The sequence below is a fragment of the Symphodus melops genome (genome assembly GCF_947650265.1).
Source record: "Symphodus melops genome assembly, chromosome: 22".
NCBI lineage: Eukaryota > Metazoa > Chordata > Actinopteri > Labriformes > Labridae > Symphodus > Symphodus melops.
In genome coordinates, this window is record NC_136712.1 from 14,495,296 (window position 1) to 14,520,374 (window position 25,079).

General features: G+C 37.4%; 4 protein-coding genes across 6 annotated transcripts; 3 read left to right on the top strand and 1 right to left on the bottom strand.

Moving 5' to 3' along the window:
• Window positions 1-977: 977 nt before the first annotated feature.
• On the top strand, window positions 978-8,641 carry slc5a8 (solute carrier family 5 member 8). Of its 2 annotated transcripts, none has more exons than XM_079335744.1 (17): window positions 978-1,499; window positions 1,815-1,934; window positions 2,430-2,495; window positions 2,605-2,656; window positions 2,766-2,833; window positions 2,943-2,981; window positions 3,374-3,489; window positions 4,538-4,642; window positions 4,945-5,074; window positions 5,322-5,410; window positions 6,100-6,209; window positions 6,670-6,737; window positions 6,886-6,972; window positions 7,274-7,491; window positions 7,815-7,918; window positions 8,017-8,105; window positions 8,190-8,641. In XM_079335744.1, the coding sequence occupies exons 1-17, from the start codon at window positions 1,266-1,268 to the stop codon at window positions 8,307-8,309; spliced, it is 1,815 nt and encodes a 604-aa protein (XP_079191870.1). In that variant the 5' UTR covers window positions 978-1,265; the 3' UTR covers window positions 8,310-8,641. The 2 variants fall into 2 exon arrangements, with proteins under 2 accessions (XP_079191870.1, XP_079191869.1); XM_079335743.1 differs by having other exon boundaries at window positions 980-1,499; window positions 4,538-4,678.
• A 169-nt stretch (window positions 8,642-8,810) lies between these two features.
• On the top strand, window positions 8,811-17,229 carry LOC306817927 (sodium-coupled monocarboxylate transporter 1-like). 2 transcript variants are annotated; one of them, XM_079335198.1, is made up of 17 exons: window positions 8,811-9,142; window positions 10,506-10,625; window positions 10,964-11,029; window positions 11,128-11,179; window positions 11,323-11,390; window positions 11,516-11,554; window positions 12,369-12,484; window positions 12,680-12,820; window positions 13,257-13,386; window positions 13,506-13,594; window positions 13,701-13,810; window positions 13,908-13,975; window positions 14,154-14,240; window positions 15,746-15,954; window positions 16,615-16,718; window positions 16,829-16,917; window positions 17,000-17,229. In XM_079335198.1, exons 1-17 carry the CDS (start codon window positions 8,909-8,911, stop codon window positions 17,081-17,083), a joined length of 1,806 nt encoding a protein of 601 aa, XP_079191324.1. In that variant the 5' UTR covers window positions 8,811-8,908; the 3' UTR covers window positions 17,084-17,229. The 2 variants fall into 2 exon arrangements, with proteins under 2 accessions (XP_079191324.1, XP_079191325.1); XM_079335199.1 differs by lacking the exons at window positions 16,615-16,718; window positions 17,000-17,229 and having other exon boundaries at window positions 16,829-16,916.
• A 1,067-nt stretch (window positions 17,230-18,296) lies between these two features.
• On the bottom strand, window positions 18,297-19,852 carry lyrm5a (LYR motif containing 5a). The gene is made up of 3 exons (XM_079335206.1): window positions 19,736-19,852; window positions 19,464-19,532; window positions 18,297-19,375 (listed from the first exon to the last, which is right to left on the bottom strand). The coding sequence occupies exons 2-3, from the start codon at window positions 19,506-19,508 to the stop codon at window positions 19,160-19,162; spliced, it is 261 nt and encodes an 86-aa protein (XP_079191332.1). The 5' UTR covers window positions 19,509-19,532; window positions 19,736-19,852; the 3' UTR covers window positions 18,297-19,159.
• dnai7 (dynein axonemal intermediate chain 7) lies at window positions 19,745-25,072 on the top strand (the record flags this gene model as incomplete). The annotated part of the gene is made up of 16 exons (XM_079335512.1): window positions 19,745-19,753; window positions 20,484-20,568; window positions 20,650-20,738; window positions 20,880-20,984; window positions 21,211-21,348; window positions 21,520-21,654; window positions 21,747-21,850; window positions 22,139-22,297; window positions 22,404-22,554; window positions 22,643-22,733; window positions 22,974-23,137; window positions 23,244-23,400; window positions 23,499-23,713; window positions 23,815-23,973; window positions 24,585-24,698; window positions 24,784-25,072. 16 exons carry the CDS (start codon window positions 19,745-19,747, stop codon window positions 25,057-25,059), a joined length of 2,151 nt encoding a protein of 716 aa, XP_079191638.1. The 3' UTR covers window positions 25,060-25,072.
• Between the last annotated feature and the right edge of the window lie 7 nt (window positions 25,073-25,079).

Genomic DNA, 25,079 nt, shown 5'->3' on the forward strand with positions numbered 1-25,079 from the left:
TATAGTCCGGAATTTACGGTATATTGTGGCAACAGTGTGAGGCTATGAATGTTTTACTCATTTTCCCTCTAAGTTAAAACTTCAAACATCAGGATTGACCTTGATTTTGTTCCCAAGTGTAGCGATGTTATGCTGCTCTACAGCCAGCTCCCTCATGTCAGGAATCCTTTTTGTCTTTAATGTCAAAAAAGATCCGTGATAACGAATTAATATTTTACATGCTTAAAGAGTCAATTTAGAAATAACACACATTTAAAAAACATAGTATCAAAAACAAAGTGATCTATTAAATATTTTGTATTAAATTTGAGCAACTTTGTGGAATGATCTTTTTTGGGGGGGTGATTTGGCTGGCTGTGTGGACTAAAGTGATACACCTTGTAATATTAGATCTTAATCTGGCCAGCATATGCATTTGTTTAAGAAATCAATGAAAGAACATTTGTACACTTTGTTTAAGAATTGGACTTTTGTCTGCTATTTTAAACACGTTATTCTTAATACCAGACGAGAACTGTGTGAAGACGTGTCAGAAACGTAGCCTACCGCCTGCAGTACTCAAAGGTACCCATATATACTGTAGTAGGTACTAGGTGTTTTCTATTTAACCTGTACTTAAAAAAACATGTTGATACTTACAAAATGATTGTCAAGGTATCTTGCATTTAAATTTTTAAGAATATTGTTGCAGTCATTCAAAATAGGGAGGTCATATGAAGGACATGGGGAAAGATGCCTGGTGGTGCTTGCAAACTTTGGCCAGAGAACCTAAAACTCTTTGATTTAAAAGTATTGTATTTGACCTACACCATGTTTTGTTTATATCAGGAAATTATACAAACAAGTTGCAAAGTTATGACTAACATGCACACCCATAGCAGTCAAACTCACAGAGTGACTGCATAGCATTAATAATTCTTATTTTGTTAAATTGTTGAAAATACCAATATAGTGTTATGTATGTGTGGAGGTCTGGAGACTGGACTGATGATGACTTTAGTCTGTGGTCAGGTGAACAAGCCTGTTGAGTCCACATGAACATATCTGGAATGCTCGCTCTCTCACTCACTCACACACACACACACATACACACACACACACACACACACACACACACACACACATTCATGCACATAAAAGGTTACAGTCAGTGGTCCTGCTTTCGTCTCATGTTTGAAAGAGAAGCTCATGTATCCGGACGTCTGTTCATTCATACGGTGTCTCCTCTTAAGCTTTAAATTAAGTTTGGGTCTTAAATAAACAAAATGTCAGGGGGCTCTCAAGCATCTGGCTCCTTTGTGGTAGCAGACTATGTGGTGTTTGCGTTCATGCTCGTGGTGTCCGCTGCGGTCGGGGTCTTCTATGCCTGGGCTGACAGGGACCAGGGAAGCTCCAGAGACTTCCTAACAGGGGGGCGAAGACTGGCAGCTCTGCCCGTCTCCCTCTCACTGACCGCCAGCTTCATGTCAGCCATCACAGTGCTGTCCAACCCAGCTGAGGTAAGATTTAACAGATCATCTCTTTCTTTTTTTCAAACTGCATGATGTATTTTTGTCATGTACATAAACTGGTCAGAATAAGTTTTCATGACATTCAGTTATAGCAAAGACATAATGGTAAAATCAACGAGACATGCAGAGGACGTAAGCTTAAAACTGGGATGCAAGGTTATTCACCCAAAGTAACTTTAATTGTTCAATTGACTCATGTAAAGATAATCCCATATTCTGAATAGAATGAACAAAGAAATTTGAACATTTTGCATCATACAATCATCAAAAATGGCTTAAAATAATTTAAATTGATCATTCTAGGTGTACCGCTACGGAGCAAATATTGGATTTTATTCTCTCTCCTATGTTATAATGGTGATGGTCACATCTGAAGTCTTTCTCCCAGTCTTTTATAGGCTGGGCATCACAAGTACATATGAGGTGAGTCAGGTGTTTTACGTTTGTCATATAGGTAATGTGACATCGGTCTTAGATATAACATTAACTCTTATAGATATGGGTTATTGAGGTCATAAAGAGCAGTTGGCTGCTGTATAGTTTAACTATACAGATCACTCCTATGCTGTAAACAATCAGAAATTCTTTAAAGTAAAGGCTTCAAATAGGGCAGCAAGATAAAGGAATTTGGAAATGGTACAGAAAACAATCTCCAAAATTCAATTGGATGAAAAAGAGCTCTAACATTGCTGCTTTAAGTTTAACACATAGAAGGAAGTAATTACTTGTTTAATAATTAAAGTTAAATAAGCAGCAGTGATTGATTGATTCTTTGTATTAACCTTTTGTTGCAATCCTGTTTGGATACTAACATAGATTTGGATGTTTCAGTATGTGTAGTCTCTGCAATGACAATAACATTTAAGTTAATGAAATATTATTGATAAACTGACTTTTTATATTGTCATTAATCTCCAGTATCTGGAGCTACGGTTCAACAAAGCGACCCGTCTGCTGGGGACCGTGCTATTCATTGTCCAGACAGTGAGTTAGAACTCAGTCAACACAAAGTGGCCAAGCTTGAGGGTAAAGTAGGTAATCAGACACCAGAGGCTGTTTTAATGTCTGTGTTGTTTCTGTATGTCTGGAACAGATTCTCTACACTGGAATCGTCATTTATGCTCCGGCTCTTGCTTTAAATCATGGTAGGCACAAACAGCCAGTCAGTTTCAGGAAACATTCCTGTTTGAGGGCCCTTGAAGCTGCTCACTTTTGCTCCGCTGACTTTGCCTGAAAGCCTCCTTCTCTCTGCAGTAACTGGTTTGGATCTGTGGGGCGCAGTTATTTCAACAGGTGTGGTCTGTACCTTTTACTGCACAGTGGTATGTAACAAAACAGGGCTCAAAAGAAGTCGACTTTGCACTTAAATCTCTTATGTGTTGTGTAACTCTTTTTATACAGTCGGCATGTTCTTGATCTACTTTGTCACAGGGGGGTCTGAAGGCAGTGGTGTGGACAGATGTAATTCAGGTAAGCTTCTGGAAGGGTTAAAACATTACCAGTGGACTGATAGCGGTTGTAAAGGTACTTACAGTAAATTATGTGTGTCAATGTCACACATCTATCCTAATCTTTTTATTTGTTGCCACGCAAAACTGGACTGTGGACGTTAGCAACAACTACTTTGTTAGAAATAAAGTGTTGTTAGCCATCACAAGAAATGACTTACACTTCTATTTTAACATGTTTGTTGAATTCATTTTAAATTGCAATCATTTTGACTTCAAGTTGAATTAGAATGATACTTTATTCTTCGTCAGTCCCCCTCTAACATAAGCCAATCATAAATCAGAACCATTGGTGGAAAAGAAAAGTAAAGATTTGACAGTAAAAACTTTATTTATCCAAATGTTTCCTTCCAGCTTGGTGTCATGCTTGCAGGCTTCCTCTCTGTCATAATCAAGTCTGTGATAATAAAAGGAGGACTCCTCGTCATCATTTCAGATTCACAACAAGGAGGGAGACTCAACTTTGGGGAGTGAGTATCGTCAGGGTGTGAGCAGTGGAAGGCTTTATTTAAAAAGCAGAGATTACACATGTAAAGACAGGGGTAGGAGCAGCAAAACTGTCAGTTTGTGTGCTGACAGTTTTGACAAAGTATGCAAATATGCCTATTACGGACCCTCAGGGGAATAGATGTAATTCAGTTGATTGATTTAAAAAAAAAAAATCGTATAATGCATTTGCAAAAAGTTCAGCCATATTTTTTAAAATATGGTGTTTACAGTGCTGAAAGATTCCAAGCCTTGGATCAGTCTCTCTCTCTGTGTTTCTAAAAATAAACCAGATTACTGCAAATATTTTATAAACAAGTCTGTAATTTGACAAGGGCTTCTTTAATACATCATTACTTTGGGTCCCTGGACTATCTTCTTTTAAAAACATTGTTTTAACTAAGGCTAAGCTTAAGACTTGCAATTATTATTATTATTTTTTTTTTTTTAAAGAACATCTTTATCTGTCAAAGACTAAAACCCTGAACAAGGGCATTTTAACTCAACCCAATGCAACCATTTCCTATTTGAGATGTACAGATTGGGAACAATAATGTTTGAAAAAATGGTTTTACTGATTGCCAATTCGGATATCTGCCAAAATGCCAAAAACAACAAAACTAGTTTGTTCAATATATGACTTCATCTGCCCCCCCCCCCCCAAAAAAAAAAAAAAACACAACTCTTCTCTCACTTAGTAGCTTGGTGAACAAGATCCAGACATTAAATTGATTTGGCACAACAAATAAACATCAACTACTGACATCAGTTCATGCCACATTATATGTTGATGTCTGTCAACTGGGCAAATATTGGCCAATATGAATGTTGAACTGATGCATCGGTGCAAACTCATAATCTCTTTTTCTCTCTCTTGAAAAAAACAAAAGTTGGTCAAAGTGCTGTCGTGCTGCAGCCAAGGAATGAAATGAATAATGATGATAGATAAAAACAGATTGATGAATAATTTCTGACAACAATTAAAAAAGAAAATCTCCTGGACATTTAAAGGGCTTGTGCTTCTCTTTCTAGCTTTGACCCAAATCCTCTGAGGAGACACACTTTTTGGACCATAACTATTGGAGGAACATTTGTCTGGGTCAGCATCTATGGGATTAACCAGGCCCAGGTACAGAGGTACATCTCCTGCAAGAGCATCACTCATGCCAGACTGTGAGTCTTGTTTGATAAACATACATTTACCCTAATGCCTCCTTTATTCCTTTTATATTCATATTGTTTTATTTCTGCTGACAAAAATGTATGATACAGGAAGTGTACCATTGCTTATTTTACTTCCAGTCACCTTAAAAAAGTTGAACCCATAGTTTATGAGGTTGAACCCCTATAATGCATTTGTCCTGTGTGATTGTATTCATAACATATTATTCATAATCTATTTTTGAACAACATAACTCTATGTGTCTTCTCTTTCCCAGAGCTCTGTACATGAACCTGTTAGGCCTCTTGTCCATCTTGTTTTGCTCAGTTTTGGCAGGAATGTGCCTCTTTTCCGTCTATAAGAACTGTGACCCATGGACAGCTGGACTGGTTGCTGCTCCTGATCAGGTATGATGGAGGGTAGCTGAAACCTCTGGTGATCATGTCTTGACAAAACACACTCACAAGCATGAGACATAAAGTAAGAGTGTACTGAGCTTCGAGATGAGATTTGATAAGATGAGACACCCCTGACTTGTGTGTATATATGTCCAGTTAATATATACAGTACCGGTATATACATTTGAATAAATGCATTATATTCCTCCAACCCCACCTGATAATAAAATAATCTAGTGTCCCCATGCCTTTGCAGTTAATGCCGTATTTGGTGATGGACACTTTGGGAGACAATCCTGGCCTTCCCGGACTGTTTGTTGCAGCTGTATATAGTGGATCTCTAAGGTGAATATTATACCTAACATCATAGCTATGACACACCTAACCCACATATATAGTATTCTAAATGTTTGCAGTGTATCTTAAACAATCAACCTATTATATCTCTTATCCTAATTAGCCGAATCCTGAAAGTGCAAATTCATTCATTCATTGTCATTAAAGCAAGTGTTCTTGTCATGATTGATACATTTTGAATATAGATAAGAACATGTAATCTTATTATATTATTTAAAATACACATTTTTTTGATAGATGTTAAAATAAAACAACCTTTCTTGTTTCATTCAATGTCTTTGTGTCATTACTGTTTTTAATTTATTTTTATTTTTTTTTTAATTAAGGCTTGGCTAGCGCAGGTTGGCCAAGTCATCGTTTTTTTGTTCACACTTTGTTCAGAGGCTGTTTTCTTTTATTCAGGCAGCTCAGGTTCAAGACCAACCTGTGGCTCCTTTACCACATGTCTTTCTTGTATCTGACTGCATTTACTATCCTACCTAAATTCAAAGCTTCATAGGCCTATAATAAAAAATCTAATAATCAGGGTCATAATATATATTCTGACCAATGTGGCAAATATCTTTGATCTACATTTTAGCTCATGGTTAATACTTTATAATGGACTTGACAGAAAATAACATTGTACTTTTCTATCTTTATGTAAAAGGTACTTGTATATTTTTTGTCCATTCCAGCACGGTGTCATCCAGCATCAATGCACTTACTGCAGTGACAGTAGAAGACCTGATCAAGCCGTACACTAATATGTCTGAGAAACACTGGTTCTGGATCACGAAAGGACTGAGTGAGTGGGTTAAGTGTACAATATTCAAAGGCCACATATTATGCAAAATACTCCATTTTCTTAAATTTTAAAATAGGCAGTTTGGAGATATTCCCTTCATGACATCACAAAGGGTAATAGCCCCTCCGCTAGGTTGGGGACAGCTTAATTTTTCCTGCCCTCTTCTCACTGTGAAGAATAGAGAGCATGATGCAAGACAGCCCAAGCCCTTCCAGAGGGGCCTGGTCAACATTTAAAGCTATGGATGCAGAAACAGCCTGTCATAATAATTAATTAATAAAGGTTCAGAGTGGATTTTTTTTTGTGGAAACTTCCCAGGCATGTGTTTGGGACCTCTGAGACCTACTGAAACTTTTTTTTTTTAAAAGGGGATGATATGTGACTTTTAAGGAAAATTAAATGTCTGTCTAACATTATGGTTTGACCTGAATGCCAAATTGATTCCCAATGCTGTTTGCAGGTGTCATTTATGGGGTTATCTGCATTGGAATGGCTGGTCTGGCTTCACTCATGGGAGGGATCTTGCAGGTGGAGTGGATCAGTTAGAGTGTCAATTTTATTGCTGCTAATTGCACAAAAACAGTTTATGACTGTGAAGCAAGTTTTATAGGCTCTAACAAATACTTTATTTGGACTTCAGGACCTGCAACTCAAGCGCTCTACATTATTTTTTCAGGCAGCCATCAGTATACTGGGGGTCCTTGGAGGTCCTTTACTTGGCCTGTTTTCAATGGGTATCCTCTGTCCATTTGCCAACTCCAAAGTAAGTCTAATTTTTACTTTGTATTATTTTTGAAACCCAGAAACAAATACTGACATTTAAAATTACAGATTTACAAATCAATTACTCTGCAAGAATAATCATTTCCCTTTCAATTCTAGTATTTATCCTTAAAAATTGTCCATTGACGATTGGTGTTTCCCAATTTGCAGATTTTACAGTGTATCTCTTTTAACTAGACCTAACCGCATATTCTTTTTTATACTTCTATATACGATTGTTATGTACAGTACTTCCTTAAAGTGCACATTTAAACTTTTTCGGTGCTTACAATGTCTTCTAGGGAGCTTTGTCTGGTCTCATGTCAGGGTTGGTTATGTCTCTGTGGGTGTGTATTGGTGCCCTGATGTACCCTCCCTCTCCTGAGTTGAGACGACCCCTGTCATTGGCCACTGAGGGTTGTAACTTCACCATTGATAACAATTTAAACTGGACCTTCACTGCTGTACCAACACTTCCCAGCTCTAATACCACAGTCTTGAGACAGAGCAGTTATAAAAAGTAAGTCTCTAACTGGCTGTGATTATTTGCCGTATTTAGCATTTTTCTATTTTTCTATTCTATATCTTTTTAGTTGGGTGGGGGGCACGGGCCTCGGCAAGCAAGACTTGATTATACAACAGCAGCATTAAGCTTAATCTTCTATTATTACAAATAACCTGTCCAAACAATAAAATGTATTGTTTAAAAATCGGCAGGGACACTACTTTTACAGAATTTTTTGACAAGTTCAACGAAGGCTGTAAAATTATGTTGGTGTTTTTGTTAATACTAGTAAGTTTTCAACTTCATTTGACATATGCTTTTTCTTCTCTCTCCTTGAGGTCTCCGCTGGCTGATAACTGGTACTCTCTGTCGTATCTTTACTTCAGTCCTATCGGAACAATAACAGCAATTAGTGTGGGACTATTAGTTAGCTTGTTGACAGGTAAAAAACATATATGCTGTTGCATAATTGTATATTTATGCTTTCCAAATAAGATGATGTTGAATACATTGTTATAGATTTTATTTTGTTAAATCTAGGAGGCTGGAATCAAAAGCTAGAATCAAGATTTACCTTAATGAAAGAAGATATGACTTTATGCCATTTGGTCACATTTTTTAAAAACAAGGTTGGTGCAACAACATTCAGCTGTGGTAATTGCAATCGACAAATAAAGGTGCTGACTCTTTTGTTGTGTCTTTTTTCTTTTGAGGTGACAAGAAGAGCAGGAAGGCTGGACTTGACAAGGAACAGAGAGAAGATGTGTGGCAACACTAACCCCAATTTCTGTGATGTTGAACTGGAAACAACGAAAAGCAGTGTTCACAAATGAAATGCAGCTCTTCTTTCCGACTTTTCTGTGTTGTTTGTTTACATTTACACCATTTACATCTATCAAGGAGGTCAATTACAAAACAAAATGGTTTACAAAACTTTCCACAATAGAAAATAACTCTAAATGTGTTACTTCTTTGTGTACTTGTGTTCAAATGCATCTACCATTAGGTGGCTCTGTGTGAACTTTTTTTCCCCTGTGTCTTGAACATAATAAATTAGCCTAAAGCAGAAGTCATGCCAGCCAGACAGAATATCTGTAACACTTTACTTGCTGCATGCATCTCTCTCTGTAATGCTAAGGCAAGCATACTTATTGTATCTAAAGAGAGAAATTCAATCAGAGGACAAATAATGTCTGAGTCTGAAAGTTGAATTTCACAATTGGTTTTCCCCTTCAATTCCTTTTTTTATTGTGCAGTTCTCTGTTGTAAATAAAGCTAAGCCTTAAACATTGAAATGTGATGGTGTGTTACGAGGTGATGGGCAAGATGTCTAAACGTTTAAAGAGGACTGTCTTATTGAAATCTCACACAGTTAACAAATGGATAACTCTGAATAATTTGTACTTCTGGTTTAAGTGTGCCTCATACCAAAATGTCTGGGGGTTCTCTGGTTGCTGGCTCCCTCGTGGTAGCAGACTATGTGGTGTTTGCTCTCATGTTGGTGGTGTCTGCTGCGGTCGGGTTCTACTACGCCTGGGAGAGCAGAGGCCGGGAAAGCTCCAGGGAATTTTTAACAGGCGGGAAAAGACTGACTGCCCTGCCTGTCTCCCTGTCGCTGACTGCCAGCTTCATGTCATCCATCACAGTGCTGTCCAACCCAGCTGATGTAAGGTTGATACACTGCACCATATTCACTCAATTTAAAGACACAGCAACATATTATTTAGCTTCGTTATCTTGCCACTTCTACAAGTCCTTTACAATTTTCTTTGCTTTTCATTGAGCAGTTTCTTTGTAAATACAAGGACTTGTGAATTCATTTTATGTGTAATAAATTGTAGACTGAAATGAAAACTAGATTTTATCCTTTTACAAATAAAGGCACATGTGACTTATGATTTGAGGATTTTTAAAGGCTATGTATTTTACTGCTTTTTAAAAAGTTTAAATAAGTCTCAGTCTCCATTAAGCAAGTCTTCTTTTTAAAAATCCACTCTTATCCTGTATTTTAGCACGACTATAAACCCCTCTATTTTTTTACCCAGGACTCACAGGTCAGAAAAGTCTAGCTGTGGAAGTGTGGGGGAGGATTTACAGCTTTTACCTGTTGCACACATTTTCTGAAAAGTTGAACAATCAGAAGACAAAAAAGATGGACTTAACACATAATTTGGGGTTTGTAGACAGGCTAGGGACACATATTAGTGTGAGAAAACCATGATGAAAAGCATTTGGCATGATATGTGACCGAGGCACACCTGTAAATGTTGCTAGTCCTGCTGAAATAATGATCTTTCTACATACATAATTCCACAAGGCATGCTTACTTATTAGGATAGATAGATGTCCTGACATTTTCAGATTTTTTTTTTTTTCACAACAACTTTTAATCATGGAAAAAACCAGCTCGCCCTACATACCATATTCAAACATGCATTGGAGCAAATACACTTTAGCAACTCAGCTGTGGCTGATAAACGAAGAAAGAACTCTGTTTCATTCAATGTTACAGAGCTGATATTTGGGGAAGTTCACATAATTTTATCTAAAAGTAATGTTGTGTGGGGATGCACTGGATGTTCCAGAGTTTATGGCTTACAAGAGGAACATGACAAATAGCCAATATTGTGCTTGCCATTAATATCCACAAGGTTTGTCATAGATTTGTATTTTGTGCTTAAAAGGCAACATATGTCATTGAAAATCTCATCAATCCGACAAAATGCTATTAGTATCCATAATTCACACAAACATGATCCACATATATATTAACTTTGAAATATATTTACAATATAAACATTGTACATGGAAAAACATTTTACAATCATTTTCTTTTGCTGGTCACTGCATTGGTAAACTTACCATTTGTGAGATAACCAAGAATCTTAAGACCTGCAACCAGGATCACAGCAGTACAACATAGATTACGCTTGAAGTTTGTATTCAAAGTGTGACATCACTGATTCGTTACTCTTTGTTAAACTATTTCATAGACAACTTTAGTAATTGAAAATCTCCCTTCTCTGCAGGTTTACTGCTATGGAGCCATTTTACTTCTTTTTTCAATTCCCTATATTTTGTCAGTAATGGTCGTATCTGAGGTTTTTCTCCCAGTCTCCTACAGACTGTCCATCACCAGTGCCTATGAGGTAAGAAGACTTCAGTTTTAAAGTTAGTATTAGATTTAATTTGCAGAAATAAGAATTCTGAGTGTTCGACCATTATACTTTCTTTCATTCTTACTGATTTCACATTCAGCTGCTGTAGCTGGTATTAAACTCTGCTGTGCATTTTGATGTATAACCGGGTATTATATTTCATACAATATTGTTTTGAATTTAAAAAAATAGAGCACTTATTTGTGTGATTCACCTGATTAAATGTCACATGATAATTTCCCTTTGAGTTTTTTGAAAGTGCCTGAACATTTTTTTTTACATATATTTATGTATGCATGTTTCTTATATGTTTGTTTGTCTTTTCCAAGTACCTGGAGATGCGTTTCAATAGAGTAACACGTCTGATCACAACACTACTCATTATTGTTCAGACAGTAAGTAAGAAGATGGTCAAAATATTTGTACTCTGGGTTTCAACAATTTCGCACCTGAGGCTTATTTCTGTCTGTATTTCTGTATATCTAAATTACAGATCATCTATAGTGGAATCGTTATTTATGGCCCAGCTTTAGCTTTAAGCCAAGGTTTGTTGGATTTTCTTCTTTTTGTTACAGCCGTAAGAGAAAGTCAGTCAGGTTCAGAATTCATACACTATTTCAAACTCCGATTTGTTCAGGGTCATTAAATGAACATTGTGTGAAATCCTGCTGTCTCTGTCTCTCTCCAGTCATTGAATTAGATCTGTGGGGTGGAATTATTTCCACAGGAGCTGTCTGCACTCTTTACTGCACATTGGTTTGTAAATGTATACAAATAAAACAAAGCTTTAAGATTTCTACTCATGAGTAAACTGTATATAGACATAGCCTCCTATCTCAAGGGGGTACCAGGATAACATCATTTTTTCTACATTTTTATAGGGTGGACTGAAAGCTGTGGTGTGGACAGATGTGTTTCAGGTAAAATTCTGGATAAAATGTTAAAATACACAGTAAAAATTATGTTATTACAAGGGATGAGACTTGTTTTTTTTTTTTTTAAAAAACCATTTAATTAACTCAGGACTTTCTAATAAATTAATCGAAATGAATCACATTTCTTAATGGATTTTGGTGGATGAATGAATGCAATGCATCCAATTTCACTTGCTTTTCAGTTTCATAAAGCTGTTGGATCTTATTTAAAATAGTTTTTCTGCACAGCAGCGTGAAAGTTGGATCACACATTATCTGTATCTTTTGCCACTAATAGTGGTCTACAGTCCAAAGCAATCGATTTAGCAAGTGAATTTGTAAGTTTATCAGATGTTGAATTTCTAATTTTGGTCCTGAAGCCAGTCATTTTGTTTAGTTTGGGCTGCAAAAAGCCTCTTGTTTGTACTTGTGGCAGAACTAGCACAGCGCTAGCTGAGGCAAACTGTGATTAAATGCGTTAAAAAAATGAACGTGTTATTTTCTTGTAATTAATTAATCTTAATTAACGCATTAGAGTCTCACCCCTAGTTTGTTGTATAACGTATTGTAGCTTTTTGCAAGTGGAATGAAATTATATAGTGACAGAAATATGTATATATATATATATATATATATATATATATAAGTGATGAAATGTTAGCAAGATACTTTCCAAATCACAACAATATTAACTAACTTAAAATAGAGAGGATAAATAACAAATCTGCCATTTAACATACTGGTACCTTAAAATTGCCCAGTGGACTTAAACATATTGAGGATTGCTAATAAACCTAAATTGGCTTGATTTTATCCCCAGATACTAATACTGCTTTCAGGCTACCTATCTGTGATCATCAAAGCTGTCATTTTACAAGGCGGAGTATCCACCATCTTTTCAGATGCACAACAGGGGGGGAGATTCAACTTTTGGGAGTAAGTATGATAAAGAGAGTAATGTATATCGTCTTTACACGTAACCGGAGCCAATGGGTATAATGTTTAAATTAAAATGTTCACAAGTTTTGGACTGGGAAGGCAATGCTTTCTAAACATCAAACCAAGAATTTGACTTTCTAACTCTTTTTTTATTACTACATTGGAAACAAAACTTGTTTTCTGTTTCACCAGCTTCGACATAAACCCTTTAAGAAGACACACGTTTTGGACCATAACAATTGGAGGGACAATTGCCTGGATTGCTGTTAATGGGACTAGCCAAGCCCAGATTCAGAGATATGTTGCCTGCAAAAGCATCACTCACGCCAGAGTGTGAGTCAAATTTTAATATTTAGCTGTGTCAGAAATTCTGTCTTGTTTGCATATAGTTTTATTTTGTCAGATGTTTAATCACTTCTGATGCCTGAAAAGGAAAATTGTGAAAAATAAATGACAAATCCCATTCATACACATTCACTCACCACTGAAGCAGCAGTGGTACAAATCAGTAGCTAAGGGTCATGCCCAAGGACACGTGGCTTTGTAATGAATAGAATCACATCATCATCATAAAGAGATATATTCGATTTTTTAAATAACAATTCTGAACTACAACACTCAATATGAATGTTCAGTCTCGATTTATTGCAAAACCAATTAAATATTCCAAGCAGGTCCCTTTCTGCATCCATACTTAATAAACACTGCATTAGCTTCTAAAGTTTTGTCACGTAAATGTGTCAGCAATGTGTTTTGTCTCCCTTTTCAGAGCTCTGTTCATCAACTTGTTCGGTCTTTGCATCTTTTTGGTGGCCTCTGTATTTGCAGGACTGTGCCTCTACTCAGTCTTTAAGAACTGTGACCCATGGACTGCTGGACTTGTTTCCACTCCTGATCAGGTACACACACAACCACAAACACATAGAACGGCAGAGTAAACAGAAACAACAAAAACATGCTGGGTGTCATTTTTCTATTCAACGATCATAACTCCTCAACATGTCATCTTTCTCGACAGCTGATTCCATATTTGGTGATGGGCATATTGACAAGCAATCCTGGTCTTCCTGGACTGTTTCTCGCTGCAGTATATAGTGGTGCTCTAAGGTAATAAATCGCCAATTAATTACTTTTAAGGCATTGGTTTTTGTCATAAAATAATGGCTCTTGCTTGTTTTCTTTAGTTTTTGGTTTTTTGTCATTTCAACTTCAGCACTGTGTCTTCCTCCATCAATGCACTCGCTACAATCACACTGGAGGACCTGATCAAGCCGTACACTAACATGTCTGAGAAACACCTGTACTGGATGTCTAAAGGACTGAGTAAATGGATTGTCCTTGTTTTTACTATCAGTTGAATATCATTCATCTCAAGTAAAAATAAGGATAAATAAGATTTTCTGTCATGATGTGGTTTCAGGTTTTTTCTATGGAGTTTTATGTATTTGCTTGGCTGGACTCGCCTCAGTCATGGGAGGGATGATGCAGGTAGGGGAGCCTTTATTTTTGAATGAATTAAAACAATTTCTTGGTATATTAAAAATCTTTGTGTTGTACAAAGTTTAACTCAAAACCACCTGTTCTATATAGCCATGGTCCGAATGATAAATTTATGGATCATTTTCATTATGTGTTTATGAGGCTGAACTGTGTGGCTCTTTAACAGGCAGGTGCCACTATCAGTGGTATCATTCAAGGTCCTATACTCGGTGTATTCCTGATGGGTATCCTTTTCCCGTTCGCCAATTCCAAAGTAAGGTTATTCTTATTGTATTGATTTTTCCCTTTTAGCTCAATTATTTTAACTTCAAAATAATAAATATAAAACAAAATTATTTACTCATCACCCGTACAAGGTTGCTGACTTAAAATTGGCGGGGGACAACAACTGGAAATTAGCCACAAAGGCTAAAGGTGCTCCTTTTATTGTAAAAGGGGACTGTCCATGAAACAATGAACTAATAAACTAATACTATGTCTTTAAGCGGAGCATGAAGTGACCGTGCTCCTTGTCAAAGGTGGAAATGATATTCAAATTAACAATTGTAGTATTGCAACAGGCTGTTAAGAGCTTTCTTTACATTTCAATGTGAAGCTTCCTTTTGTTAAAAATATAAATTTTGACTTTGCACATACTGTACTTCTTCTCGGAGTCCTTAAGAAATTAAGCTGAGAGGATTTAAATGTTGCTACTCCATGCTTCTTTTCAAAGTTAAAAAGTTATTCAAAGTGTATCTATAACACCTTTTTCAATAGACATTAGTTGGATGTAAGTCATTGAAGCAGTTGTGATTGTTGAGATAGAGAGGGTAGGGTACATATTATGTTTGTTTGTGACCTTGAAGGTCATGAAACTTTGATTCATGAGCTTTTGTTTTACTTTGAAAGAAAACTCATTCATAACTGTGTAGAGACCGTGAATGATAATTTTGTCTTTCTTCCTTAAATGTTAGGATTCTTTTGTTTTGATTGGTGTTTTTGAATTTACATTTTTCCAAAGGGAGGATTGTTAGGTCTTGTTTGTACTTGTGGCGGAGACTAACGCAGACAATGACAAACAGTTTTGCACTGTTTATGAGGCAAACGGTGATTAAATGCGTTAATGAACGTGTTATTTTCTTGTAATTAATTAATCTTAATTAACGCATTAGAGTCTCACCCCTAGTTATTACTGTAAATGAGTTTGTTGTATAACATATTGTAGCTTTTTGCAAGTGGAATGAAATTATATAGTGACAGAAATATATATATATAAAAAAAGTGATGAAATGTTAGCAAGATACTTTCCAAATCACAACAATATTAACTAACTTAAAATAGAGAGGATAAATAACAAATTGCCATATAACATACTGGTACCTTAAAGTTGCCCAGTGGACTTAAACATATTGAGGATTGCTAATAAACCTAAATTGGCTTGATTTTATCCCCAGATAAATGTTGCTACTCCATGCTTCTTTTCAAAGTTAAAAAGTTATTCAAAGTGTATCTATAACACCTTTTTCAATAGACATTAGTTGGATGTAAGTCGTTGAAGCAGTTGTGATTGTTGAGATAGAGAGGGTAGGGTACATATTATGTTTGTTTGTTTGTGACCTTGAAGGTCATGAAACTTTGATTCATGAGCTTTTGTTTTACTTTGAAAGAAAACTCATTCATAACTGTGTAGAGACCGTGAATGATAATTTTGTCTTTCTTCCTTAAATGTTAGGATTCTTTTGTTTTGATTGGTATTTTTGAATTTACATTTTTCCAAAGGGAGGATTGTTAGGTCTTGTGTCAGGGTTGGTCGCGTCCTTCTGTGTAGGTGTTGGATCTATTATCTACCCTTCACCACCTTCCATGACGCGACCCCTGCCGCTGTCTACTGAGGGTTGTAACTTTACAGAAAGCTTCAACTGGACTAGCACTGCTCCACCAACAGCAGAACCAAGCTTTAGCATCACTACTCTTAACAGTGATGGCGGGTGAGTGTGTTATTGACTCTAATCACTGATTGATTGACAATATGTGAAATCCAATAATTATTTTGGCTTTATATTAACAACATAGCTTTCTGTCTTGAGTCTGGCGGGCAATTGCTTACCCAATGTGGTGTCACAGTGCAGTACATGGTACCCATAATACCACTACTGAATGTAATGTGTTGATTACAAGTTTGAGCTATACGAATAAACGAGAAATTAGAAATGAAAACACTGCATCAAATAACACCTAACAATTCATAACAAAAATGTCAATCTCAATTCTTTCTCCACACAAGTTTTAATTAAAACTTTTTCGCTCGTGGTTTTATTCATGTCCCATTGTGGATTTCTAAACTGAACAAATATGGAAGATTAAGTTAGCATGGTGAGCTCCTTGTTATACAGAAGACGAATTCACGAGACTATTGTAAAGGAGAGAGGACCAAATAAAAGATTAATGCAGTGCATCAGGTTAAGGTTTACTTAATTCTTCTTACTGCAGATTTTCCTTTAAGAGCACAATCTTACAAAAAAAAACAACCTGTATGTTTATGAATAACTGCTAGAGTGCTCAATTTGAATATAACACATATAGAAATATTCAAAATAAAGCTTCTTTTATTATACTAAATGTACATGAACTATTCTTCCCCCAAACAGACATCCAGCAGAAGTAAACTGGCACTCTCCTTCTTATGTATACTTCTCTTTAATTGGAACTGTAGCAGCCATTAGTGTGGGGCTGATTGTCAGCCTGCTTACAGGTGAATACATTCTTTCATATAGTTCTAGTTAAATTTAGTAGAGAATTAAAGTCAAATCTTTTTGTGAAGTTGTCCTTTTATTTCGTATGACCTTGTGTTATTTATTTCAGGAGGCTTGAATGAGAGGGTGGATTCAAGGCTTACATTGTTAAAAGAAGATACAATGTCCTACCAACTCTTCAAACTTTTCCTCGACAAAGTGAGTGGTGCAGAAGGACAACTACTGTATTAAAAGCTACACACGGTTAACATCTGCTAACCTCTTCTCTTTTCCTCTTCAGGTCATGAGAAGAAACACCTGCACTAAGAACTCAGAGAAGAAACTTGGGAACACAAATCCTGCTTTCTATGACACTAAGATGTAAACTACAGTTTGAGTGTACCTTTAGTTTGTACCTCGGGTTTTTCACATTTTATGTGCTCTCATACTGTAAGTCAACTCCACTTTTAACTTCATATGTCCCTCAGCAGTTTTGATCAAAATAAAGTGCTGATTGAACATTACCTGTTACCTGACAACAGATTTTCAGCATAAGCATTTCAGCTATTATTTGGCATCTTTTACAGCTGTAATTGTTACAGCTGTTCATTCATATGCACTGTCCCCAACACATAAATAAATAAACATGAACCATAAACAGGTCACTGTCCAATATAGAGTATAGGTAATAATATTAAAAAGTGCACATTACAGAACAGTCAAATACATAGAGACAAACCCCCAATAAGATTAACCTATTTCCAACAAAAACTGAGAGAAGAGAAACAACCAAGGTCAGATAAAAAAAACCTGAAATATATCAGCATCACTGACAGCAACACAACTATCTCTCGAGACATGCACCTTTGTGGCTGTGACAGGGAGAGTCTTGTTCACACGAAAGAGGAAGACGTTTGTTAGCGCTTATTTCCAATTCTCAACATCTTAAGTCAGGTGGGCCTCTGCAGGAGATCAACATTTATAAAACAATATTTATTTGTGAAGGAAATATCTCAAGACACTTTACAAAATGAGCAAGTCTAGACTTTATACTACAAATCCCATCCCATAAAGTGCTCTGTGGATGGCTAGTATAGCAGCAACTTCAGCTACGAAACATCAAATGGACTGGAGAGACAATGTGATAGAGTCTGTATAGCAGTCTGAGTTTCCGCTGGTCCTGGGTCAGAGAACAGCCCGAAAGCACCATTGTTTTAAACAGACAAAGCATGTTTATCTTATCACTAACAATGCCCTGTTTAAGTGCAAAGATCCTGTCACAAGTTCACACCAGTATAATCCCTCCTACTTTACTCCCCTCATATAAAAAGTAAACTGATAGAAGAAATTATTTTTTTTTACAGACAATGCAAACTCATGTATGTAATGCTGTTCAGAAATATTGATAAGAACTATGAATTAACCTGTCGACTTTAAGCTGACGAACTGAATGGAACCATTAAGACAGATGTATGCAAACAGGATTCAATTCTTTATAACAAAGTCTTGGAAGGATTCATTTCTCTGGAAACGTCATGCAGTGGCTTACACATCCAGGAATGTATGATTTCACAGTATAAGTATTGTGGTAAACAAACTGAAAAGTTGAACACTGTAGGAATATTTATTATAACATGGGAAGTCAGTTATAAATACTTTTTACCTCCCATCTAATAGTGCATTAATAGTCATGTACATTCAGTCTTAAAAAAGTGTGAGCATACATTTAGAACACTGATAACAAAATACAACAAAAACTGGTTTGATACTTAGAGTTCATGACAAACTGACATTCACAGAATAAGTGCAGCTCTCCAGCTGTATAACTCTAAAAACAACTTCAGTCATGATCTGTAAATTCATTTATAAATGAGGTTCTAACTGTCTGCAACCATCGTTCTGGTGGTGAACAGTGAGTAGTACGAGTGTTTTGCAGAGAAACGCATACCAGCCAAGATTTCATAGAAGATGCATTTCATTAGCCTGCATAAAAATCAGCTGCAAACCATGTTTAACGCTATAGTGTCTTTAGAGGAACTGAATGGGTGAATGCAATTACAGCAGAATAGCACTTTAAGGACGGGTGAAAAATTGTGTATGCCATATTTTGCATTGTACGAAATTCTTGGCAGGTATGCATTTCTTGACATAACACTGCCATGTATGAAATAGTTCTAATTTACAACACTGATCTTAAGGGAAGACAAGTACATTTTGTAACAGCATCACTTTCTGGTTCTTCTTACGCATGGATTTTCCATCTCCATGAATGGCAAGATTAGTTATATTTTTATCATATCAGGGCCGATGTTTAGAGCTGTGCACTGTAAGACATTCACAGCTTTATGAATGTGGGGGGAAAAAACATACAGTGTGTTGTTTATCATATAAATATAAGCAAAATGATTCACAGACTGCACTTCACTGCAGAATGCTGAAACAAAGCTGTACATTAGTGTGTTTATTTTTCCGGGTCTTCATAATACCTTTTCTTCATGACCCGATATTTCCTGAGGAAATAAAGAGCCTCCAGCTCCTTGATGACGAACTCTCCTCGGGCCACCAGCTTCTGGATCTGTTCCGGGTCTGTCACGTCTTTGTTCTTCATGAAAGCTGACTTCAGACGCTCCCTGAAATAAGCTGCTCCTTTTGGGTATTCACGGCCAAGATACAGCAGCTTCCGGAGGATGAGAAACACATTTAGAGAACAACAAAAAGGGGAAACAACGTGTGACTGTGCATCATGGACTCAGTCTTTCACTTACAGTTTTGTACAGTCTTATAACCTCACCCCGTAAAGGGTTGGCCATGTCAGGAACGACGACTTTACAGTTCTGAAAAGATGTATTCAAATAACAGCAGAGACAGGGATATTAGTTAAGTGAGCGTAAGATGATAATAGCTCTCAAAACAAAGAATTGGCCCAATGAAAGAAGTAATGAAGCGCTTTAGCCTGGAATAAGCTCGCGTGCTCGTTACTTTACACATCTTCGTCTATCAAACACTACAAACCACTATATTTAAGTCATATTTACACGTTGTCCAGATGAGTGGGGCAAGAATGAAGACACGTCTCCTTTACTTTTGCCCTCTGAAAGAGTAATGTCAGCGGCAGGTTCTTGTTCTTCCACACAAGTCGTATGTCGTTTATATTTGTCGCAAATACAAACAGATGAACACGCATGCGCAAGGGTTTCTATGGTTACCTGGACGCTTAACGCTTTTAAGTATGGTGAGTTTCCATTTTTATGGAGTAAACTTCCACTGTTTTGTTAATTTTTTCATATTCAAATGCCTCAAATCGTAGAGTTATAAACAGACTTACTTTATATCTTTATTCACAGAATATAGAGGGCTTCAGATATAGCCCACTTACTTTCCCTATAGGAGAAAAGGCTAGTGCAGTTTGCATAGTTTTCAAGTTAGCAAGGATAACTCACTTGTGCATATTTCTGTATCTCAGTATACTTAGGTCTACTGTTTTCCTGCCATGTGCCTTGACCTGTATGCTGACTTTCCTTTAACCTTTTTCCCCCACTGTTTTTCTCCTGATAATGGTAGCCACCAAAAAAAGAAAAGGTCAGTCAGAACATCTATGGTAACACCCATCTTCTATCATAATTATAGACATATTAGATGTATATTAGTAGGCTTACATTCACTTCTTTAAGACTTTTAGGGTTAGGGTAAGGGTTAGGGTTACCCTCTTCATCTGTACAAATACTATATAGTATCTCCATTACCCCTAAAACAAACTGATATGTAAATGTGTTGCTGGATAACAGTCATCCAAAAAGAAACCCAAGCTAACAAAGGCTCAGAAGGCGAAGCGGCAGGAAGAGGATGAAGAGAGGAGGCTGCGAGAGGAAGGTAATACTGATACTGTTATTTATATAGGAACATCTATTTATGTGTAATATAGATATATAACATGTTTTCTTTGCCTCATAGAGGAAGCACGGCTACAGGCAGAGAAAGAAGAGCAGGCGAGATTGGAAAGAGAGAAAAAACAGCAGGAGCTGGAAAAGCTTGAGTTAAAGGTATACAATATCCAGGTGGAATATACTTGCCCACCATGTCAGTAAAGTTCAATCTGTGAAGTGTTTTATTCAACTATTTTTCTTGTGGGGATACATTTCGTCTCAAACAAACCTCAGTTCATGGGATTTTTTTTTTGACAGGACCGTGAGCGCAGGGAAGATGAGTTAAACGAGCTGCGCCATCTACTGGAGGAGAATCATACTGCAATGACCAACTTGAAAATAGACGCTGTGGAGAAAGCCAAGGTGTGTTTCTGTCTTAATTCTTGTTTGCTAAAGCTAATACAATTTTTTGAGTGGGAGTTTATGAAGACTGTAATAAGGAAACAAGGCTATAACCCTAGGAAATAAGACTATAATGTATCCTCTTAACCTTTTTGTCCGTATGGGCTTAATTAAGTTGAAATACCTTCCTTACCTTCAATAGGGGAATTTTTTTTTGTCATGATAAACACATGTTGTCTGTGTCCAGTGGGAGAAATACATGTGTTGTGATGGCATCCCAGACCCAGCTGTACAGCAGGATATCAACACATATATGAGCTTATGGAGAGATGACCAACAGGTTGACATCGACCAAGTGCTCAAACAATGTAATGTCGCTCTACAGGTTTGTATTTTATATATATGCATGTATGTATGTATGTATGTATGTATGTATGTATGTATGTATATATATATATATATATATATATACGTATCAACGTTTACCAATGTAGTCATTGCAATGTCAATGTTTAACAGTTAGCTCCTGTGAGCTAATACATGCTGTGTCTTTTAGCTGACAGAGGAGCTGGAAGGTCTGCTCAGAGATGTTACAGATCCACAGCAGGGCGAGAAGTGTCAGGAGACACTCATCAGTTTGCAGGAGCTAATCTACTCCAAACGCCACCTTATCACTGAGGAAATCCTCATGGTACATTATACATTGTGAGGATGATTAAAACTAATTAAGACTGCATAGGTTGACATTCCTATTTTTTCTGTTGTTTGTCTTCATTGTCATAGCGAGCCAGTGCAAACGTCGACACTAAGACGGGAAACATGGAGACTGTGGTCAAAGATGACAACATCACACTGTGTCTCTGGGCCAACCTCAAGAAGAATCCGAGGTTTGTGGAAGGAACTTCTTTTGTATGATCTTAGATATTGTATAAAATGTGCTCCACATGGCATTAACAGCAAGAGTGGGCTTTGCAGCAAAGATTTATTATTTTTCAGAGAATACTTTTCGTTATCATAACATATACCTATGATACATCTGATCATATTTTCATAGAATAAAACTTAGCATCCTTCTTCTAACGATGAATGTTAAAAAATAACGTCTTGTGTATGGGCCGCTGCAGGACAAGTCCAGTTTTTGTCGTATTTCTCTTGTTTGTGATTGGACTATTTAGGTTTCAAGGTTTAAACTTTGAAGAGGCAGGCCTTGGCTTTGGGATTCCCAAACAGCTGGCTGTGAGCGATATCGCTATCAGGATCCTTCATACACAATATGATCACCTGACCTTACAGGCCAAGATTGCTCACCTGAGAATAAACACAGCAAGCCACAGGTACGTAGCTCACAGCTCTCTCCCTACAGCTGATGCTCAAATTACAGCAAAAAAACAAACAAAAAAACAGTCCTCTTGAGTGTGAGTGTTATCTGTTTGGGAAAAGGTCTCTTGCAGGTGGTGTGGAGCTTCCAGCAGACATGAATGTATCAGAGCAGGAGGAGACAAAAGAAGACAATGAGGTGAAAGAAGACATTGAGACCAAGCAGCAGAGAGATGAGGAGGTGCAGTCAACGCCAGGACTTGAAGGGAGGCAGGTAAAATGAATCGATGAGTTCTTGGATTTGTTGACTTACTTCAATGTGCCGTTTTAATTCTCATTGTGTGGGCTATGTATTTTCACAGAGTGCAACCAGTACTCAGTCAAGAAAAGACAGTGCCCAGTCTGCAGGAGGCAGAGGGAGCCAGATACAAACACAGATGGAGGCACTCGATGGTAAGACGACAGGGATAACAAAACATCCCCAGTACAGCAGATTCAAACATGCTGTCACTCAAAGGTTTGCAGGTCTTAACAACTTAATCAATACAACAACCTTTTCACACAGTAGTGTAAAATTCTTTTTTCAACATGAGGAATTATAAATATTAAAGTTCATCATAATTCAAGACAGAAACAGAAAGGTGCCTTTTCAGCAATAGATCTAACCACAAACTTCCTTTTCTCTCTCTTCAGCTGAGGGGGACTCATGTTATCCCTCTATACAGGTTTCAGTGGTGAATAATAGTGTCCATGTGGTGGACTTAATGCAATACACACCTCTGGGTGGGGTTTTCTACTATGATGCGTTTCACCTCCCGCCACAAGCCTACCAGGTCAACGGCTGGAAAATACAACAGGTATTTAAAAAAAAAAAAAAAAGGTGGTTCAGCATTGGCTACTTACACCAGGCCCCAAAGCTGAAGCTGTTTTAACAAAACCACCTCCATGTTCATGTTTTTCTAGCTTTTGGACAAAGGGTTACAGGTCTTCCCCAACCCTGTGCAGAACTCTACATCAGGTGACAACGTTCTCCCCTGTTCTACAATTGGTGTGAATGTGACACTACCTGAGTCTGTCGTCTTCTTGGAAAGTCCCCAAGTGGCTTGTTGGGATGCAGAAGGTAGGGCGGGCTTTAATAAATGTAAAATAAATCCTCTCCAGCAAGAATAGAGAGAAGAGGAACCAAAGAGTTAATGACATTGAAATTGTTTCCCTCAGAGAAGCAGTGGAGGATGGACAGCATCACTGACATGTCCTACGACGAGGCAGAGGCCAAGATCTCATTTAAGATGGACTCCTTCCGGGCTTTTGTGCTAATGCAGGAAACTTACGCCAACTTTCCTTTCCAGAGCTGGGAGCTCAGGCCACTGGACCAAAACTCAGCTCTTTATACAGTCAACGGGGCACTCATCGACATCAGTATCATGATCAAGGTAACAGATTGGAAGATACTGCACACACAGAACTGAAAACTAAATCGGGAGATAAAGCCTGTCTTTTTTAATTTGTTTTTATTTCTCTACGTGTCCATCAGGGTGATCGGTGCACGTTGCAGTCAAAACGAGAGAGAGGGCTTTCTCACCTGAAAGAGAAGTGGATGAGTGGCCCAGCGTTGCAGAGAGCAATGATCAATGCAGGGATCAACATCTTTGTAAATGAGCACACTGACAAATATGTCAGCACAATTGCCAAGGTCTGCATCTTTCACCTATTGGATTTGAAAAAAAAAAAAAAAGGATCATCAGTAATATTCATTTATTTTTTCTAAATTGCATTTAATGTGCACCCACAAAAAAACCTAAACCTCTGGTAGATTCATTTGCTGGGGTTTTCACAGATGCCTGTGTACAAAACCCACTTGGCAAATTCATCCAGAGTGAATGTTTGACAAGGTTAACATGGTTCTCTAATAAATCAGTCCTCAGTGAAGGCCACACTGTGGTGTTATGCGTACATGTGACAGGGTTCATGTTCCTGCATGCTCGCACGTGCAGCAGCTCTTTGGCCATGTAATCAAGGACTTACAGTTGAAATTAAAAGCTGAAACGCTTTAAAATAAATTCACATCCATGCATTCTTTTGGAATTTATTTTTTAAAATCTTTGTTTCACACAAAGAATGTTAGCAAAAGACGGCAAGAATTTTTTTTAACTATTGACCTCGAGACAAGGTGGAAATCGCATTTTCTTTCAAGGATATTTCAGTCTCAGCCAAAGAGGCAGAAAAACGTACTGTCGCTGCTGCCAGATTAGTTTTTCTTATCACGCATCACGAAATAAGATTTTCATGTGTTCCCTTCTTTAGGACCCACTGACAGAACATGCTGCCTATGAACAAATGGCTCTCTTTTCCTCTGCCTGTGCATTTTCATGGAGCAAGTGGAACACCAAATGTGGAGCCGAGCATCTTGTCATGCAGGTACTTTTACACACACACACAGCTTAGTTCTACCTCTTTTCCTGCCAGTGTTAAGTGGTCCGTTAACTTAACCCCCCCTTGATAGGTGTGCGAGCATCATGGCCCTGCACCGGTGCCTCGAGACTCATGGAGTCTCTACCTTCTTGGCGCACAGAGAAGCAAGAAGCTGGAAATCACAGAGAGCAGCGAGGCTTTCTCCCCAGACCATTACCCCGGCAGTGAGTTTCACTCCACCTTCATCCACATGCTCCAGGATGAAATGAGCGCTGATGGTATAACAAAAACCAGAGAATCCAATAACCTGTTTGTGGATACAATACAGAGCCTGCTCTGTGCCACCAGACCCCTGATGTATTCATAAATTGTATGCCGTTCACTGGG

What these genes read in the sequence shown, in the direction of transcription:
- LOC306817927 (XM_079335198.1), top strand. Translation starts at nt 8,909, where the DNA reads ATGTCTGGGGGTTCTCTGGTTGCTGGCTCCCTCGTGGTAGCAGACTAT. An exon ending in TGCTGTCCAACCCAGCTGAT is followed by an intron (nt 9,143 to 10,505) that starts GTAAGGTTGATA and finishes CCTTCTCTGCAG; the next exon opens with GTTTACTGCTATGGAGCCAT. An exon ending in GGGAGATTCAACTTTTGGGA is followed by an intron (nt 12,485 to 12,679) that starts GTAAGTATGATA and finishes CTGTTTCACCAG; the next exon opens with CTTCGACATAAACCCTTTAA.
- slc5a8 (XM_079335743.1), top strand. Translation starts at nt 1,266, where the DNA reads ATGTCAGGGGGCTCTCAAGCATCTGGCTCCTTTGTGGTAGCAGACTAT. An exon ending in AGCATCACTCATGCCAGACT is followed by an intron (nt 4,679 to 4,944) that starts GTGAGTCTTGTT and finishes TCTCTTTCCCAG; the next exon opens with AGCTCTGTACATGAACCTGT. An exon ending in AGACAGAGCAGTTATAAAAA is followed by an intron (nt 7,492 to 7,814) that starts GTAAGTCTCTAA and finishes TCTCTCCTTGAG; the next exon opens with GTCTCCGCTGGCTGATAACT.
- lyrm5a (XM_079335206.1), bottom strand. Translation starts at nt 19,508, where the DNA reads ATGGCCAACCCTTTACGGGGTGAGGTTATAAGACTGTACAAAACT. An exon ending in TTATAAGACTGTACAAAACT is followed by an intron (nt 19,376 to 19,463) that starts GTAAGTGAAAGA and finishes ATCCTCCGGAAG; the next exon opens with CTGCTGTATCTTGGCCGTGA.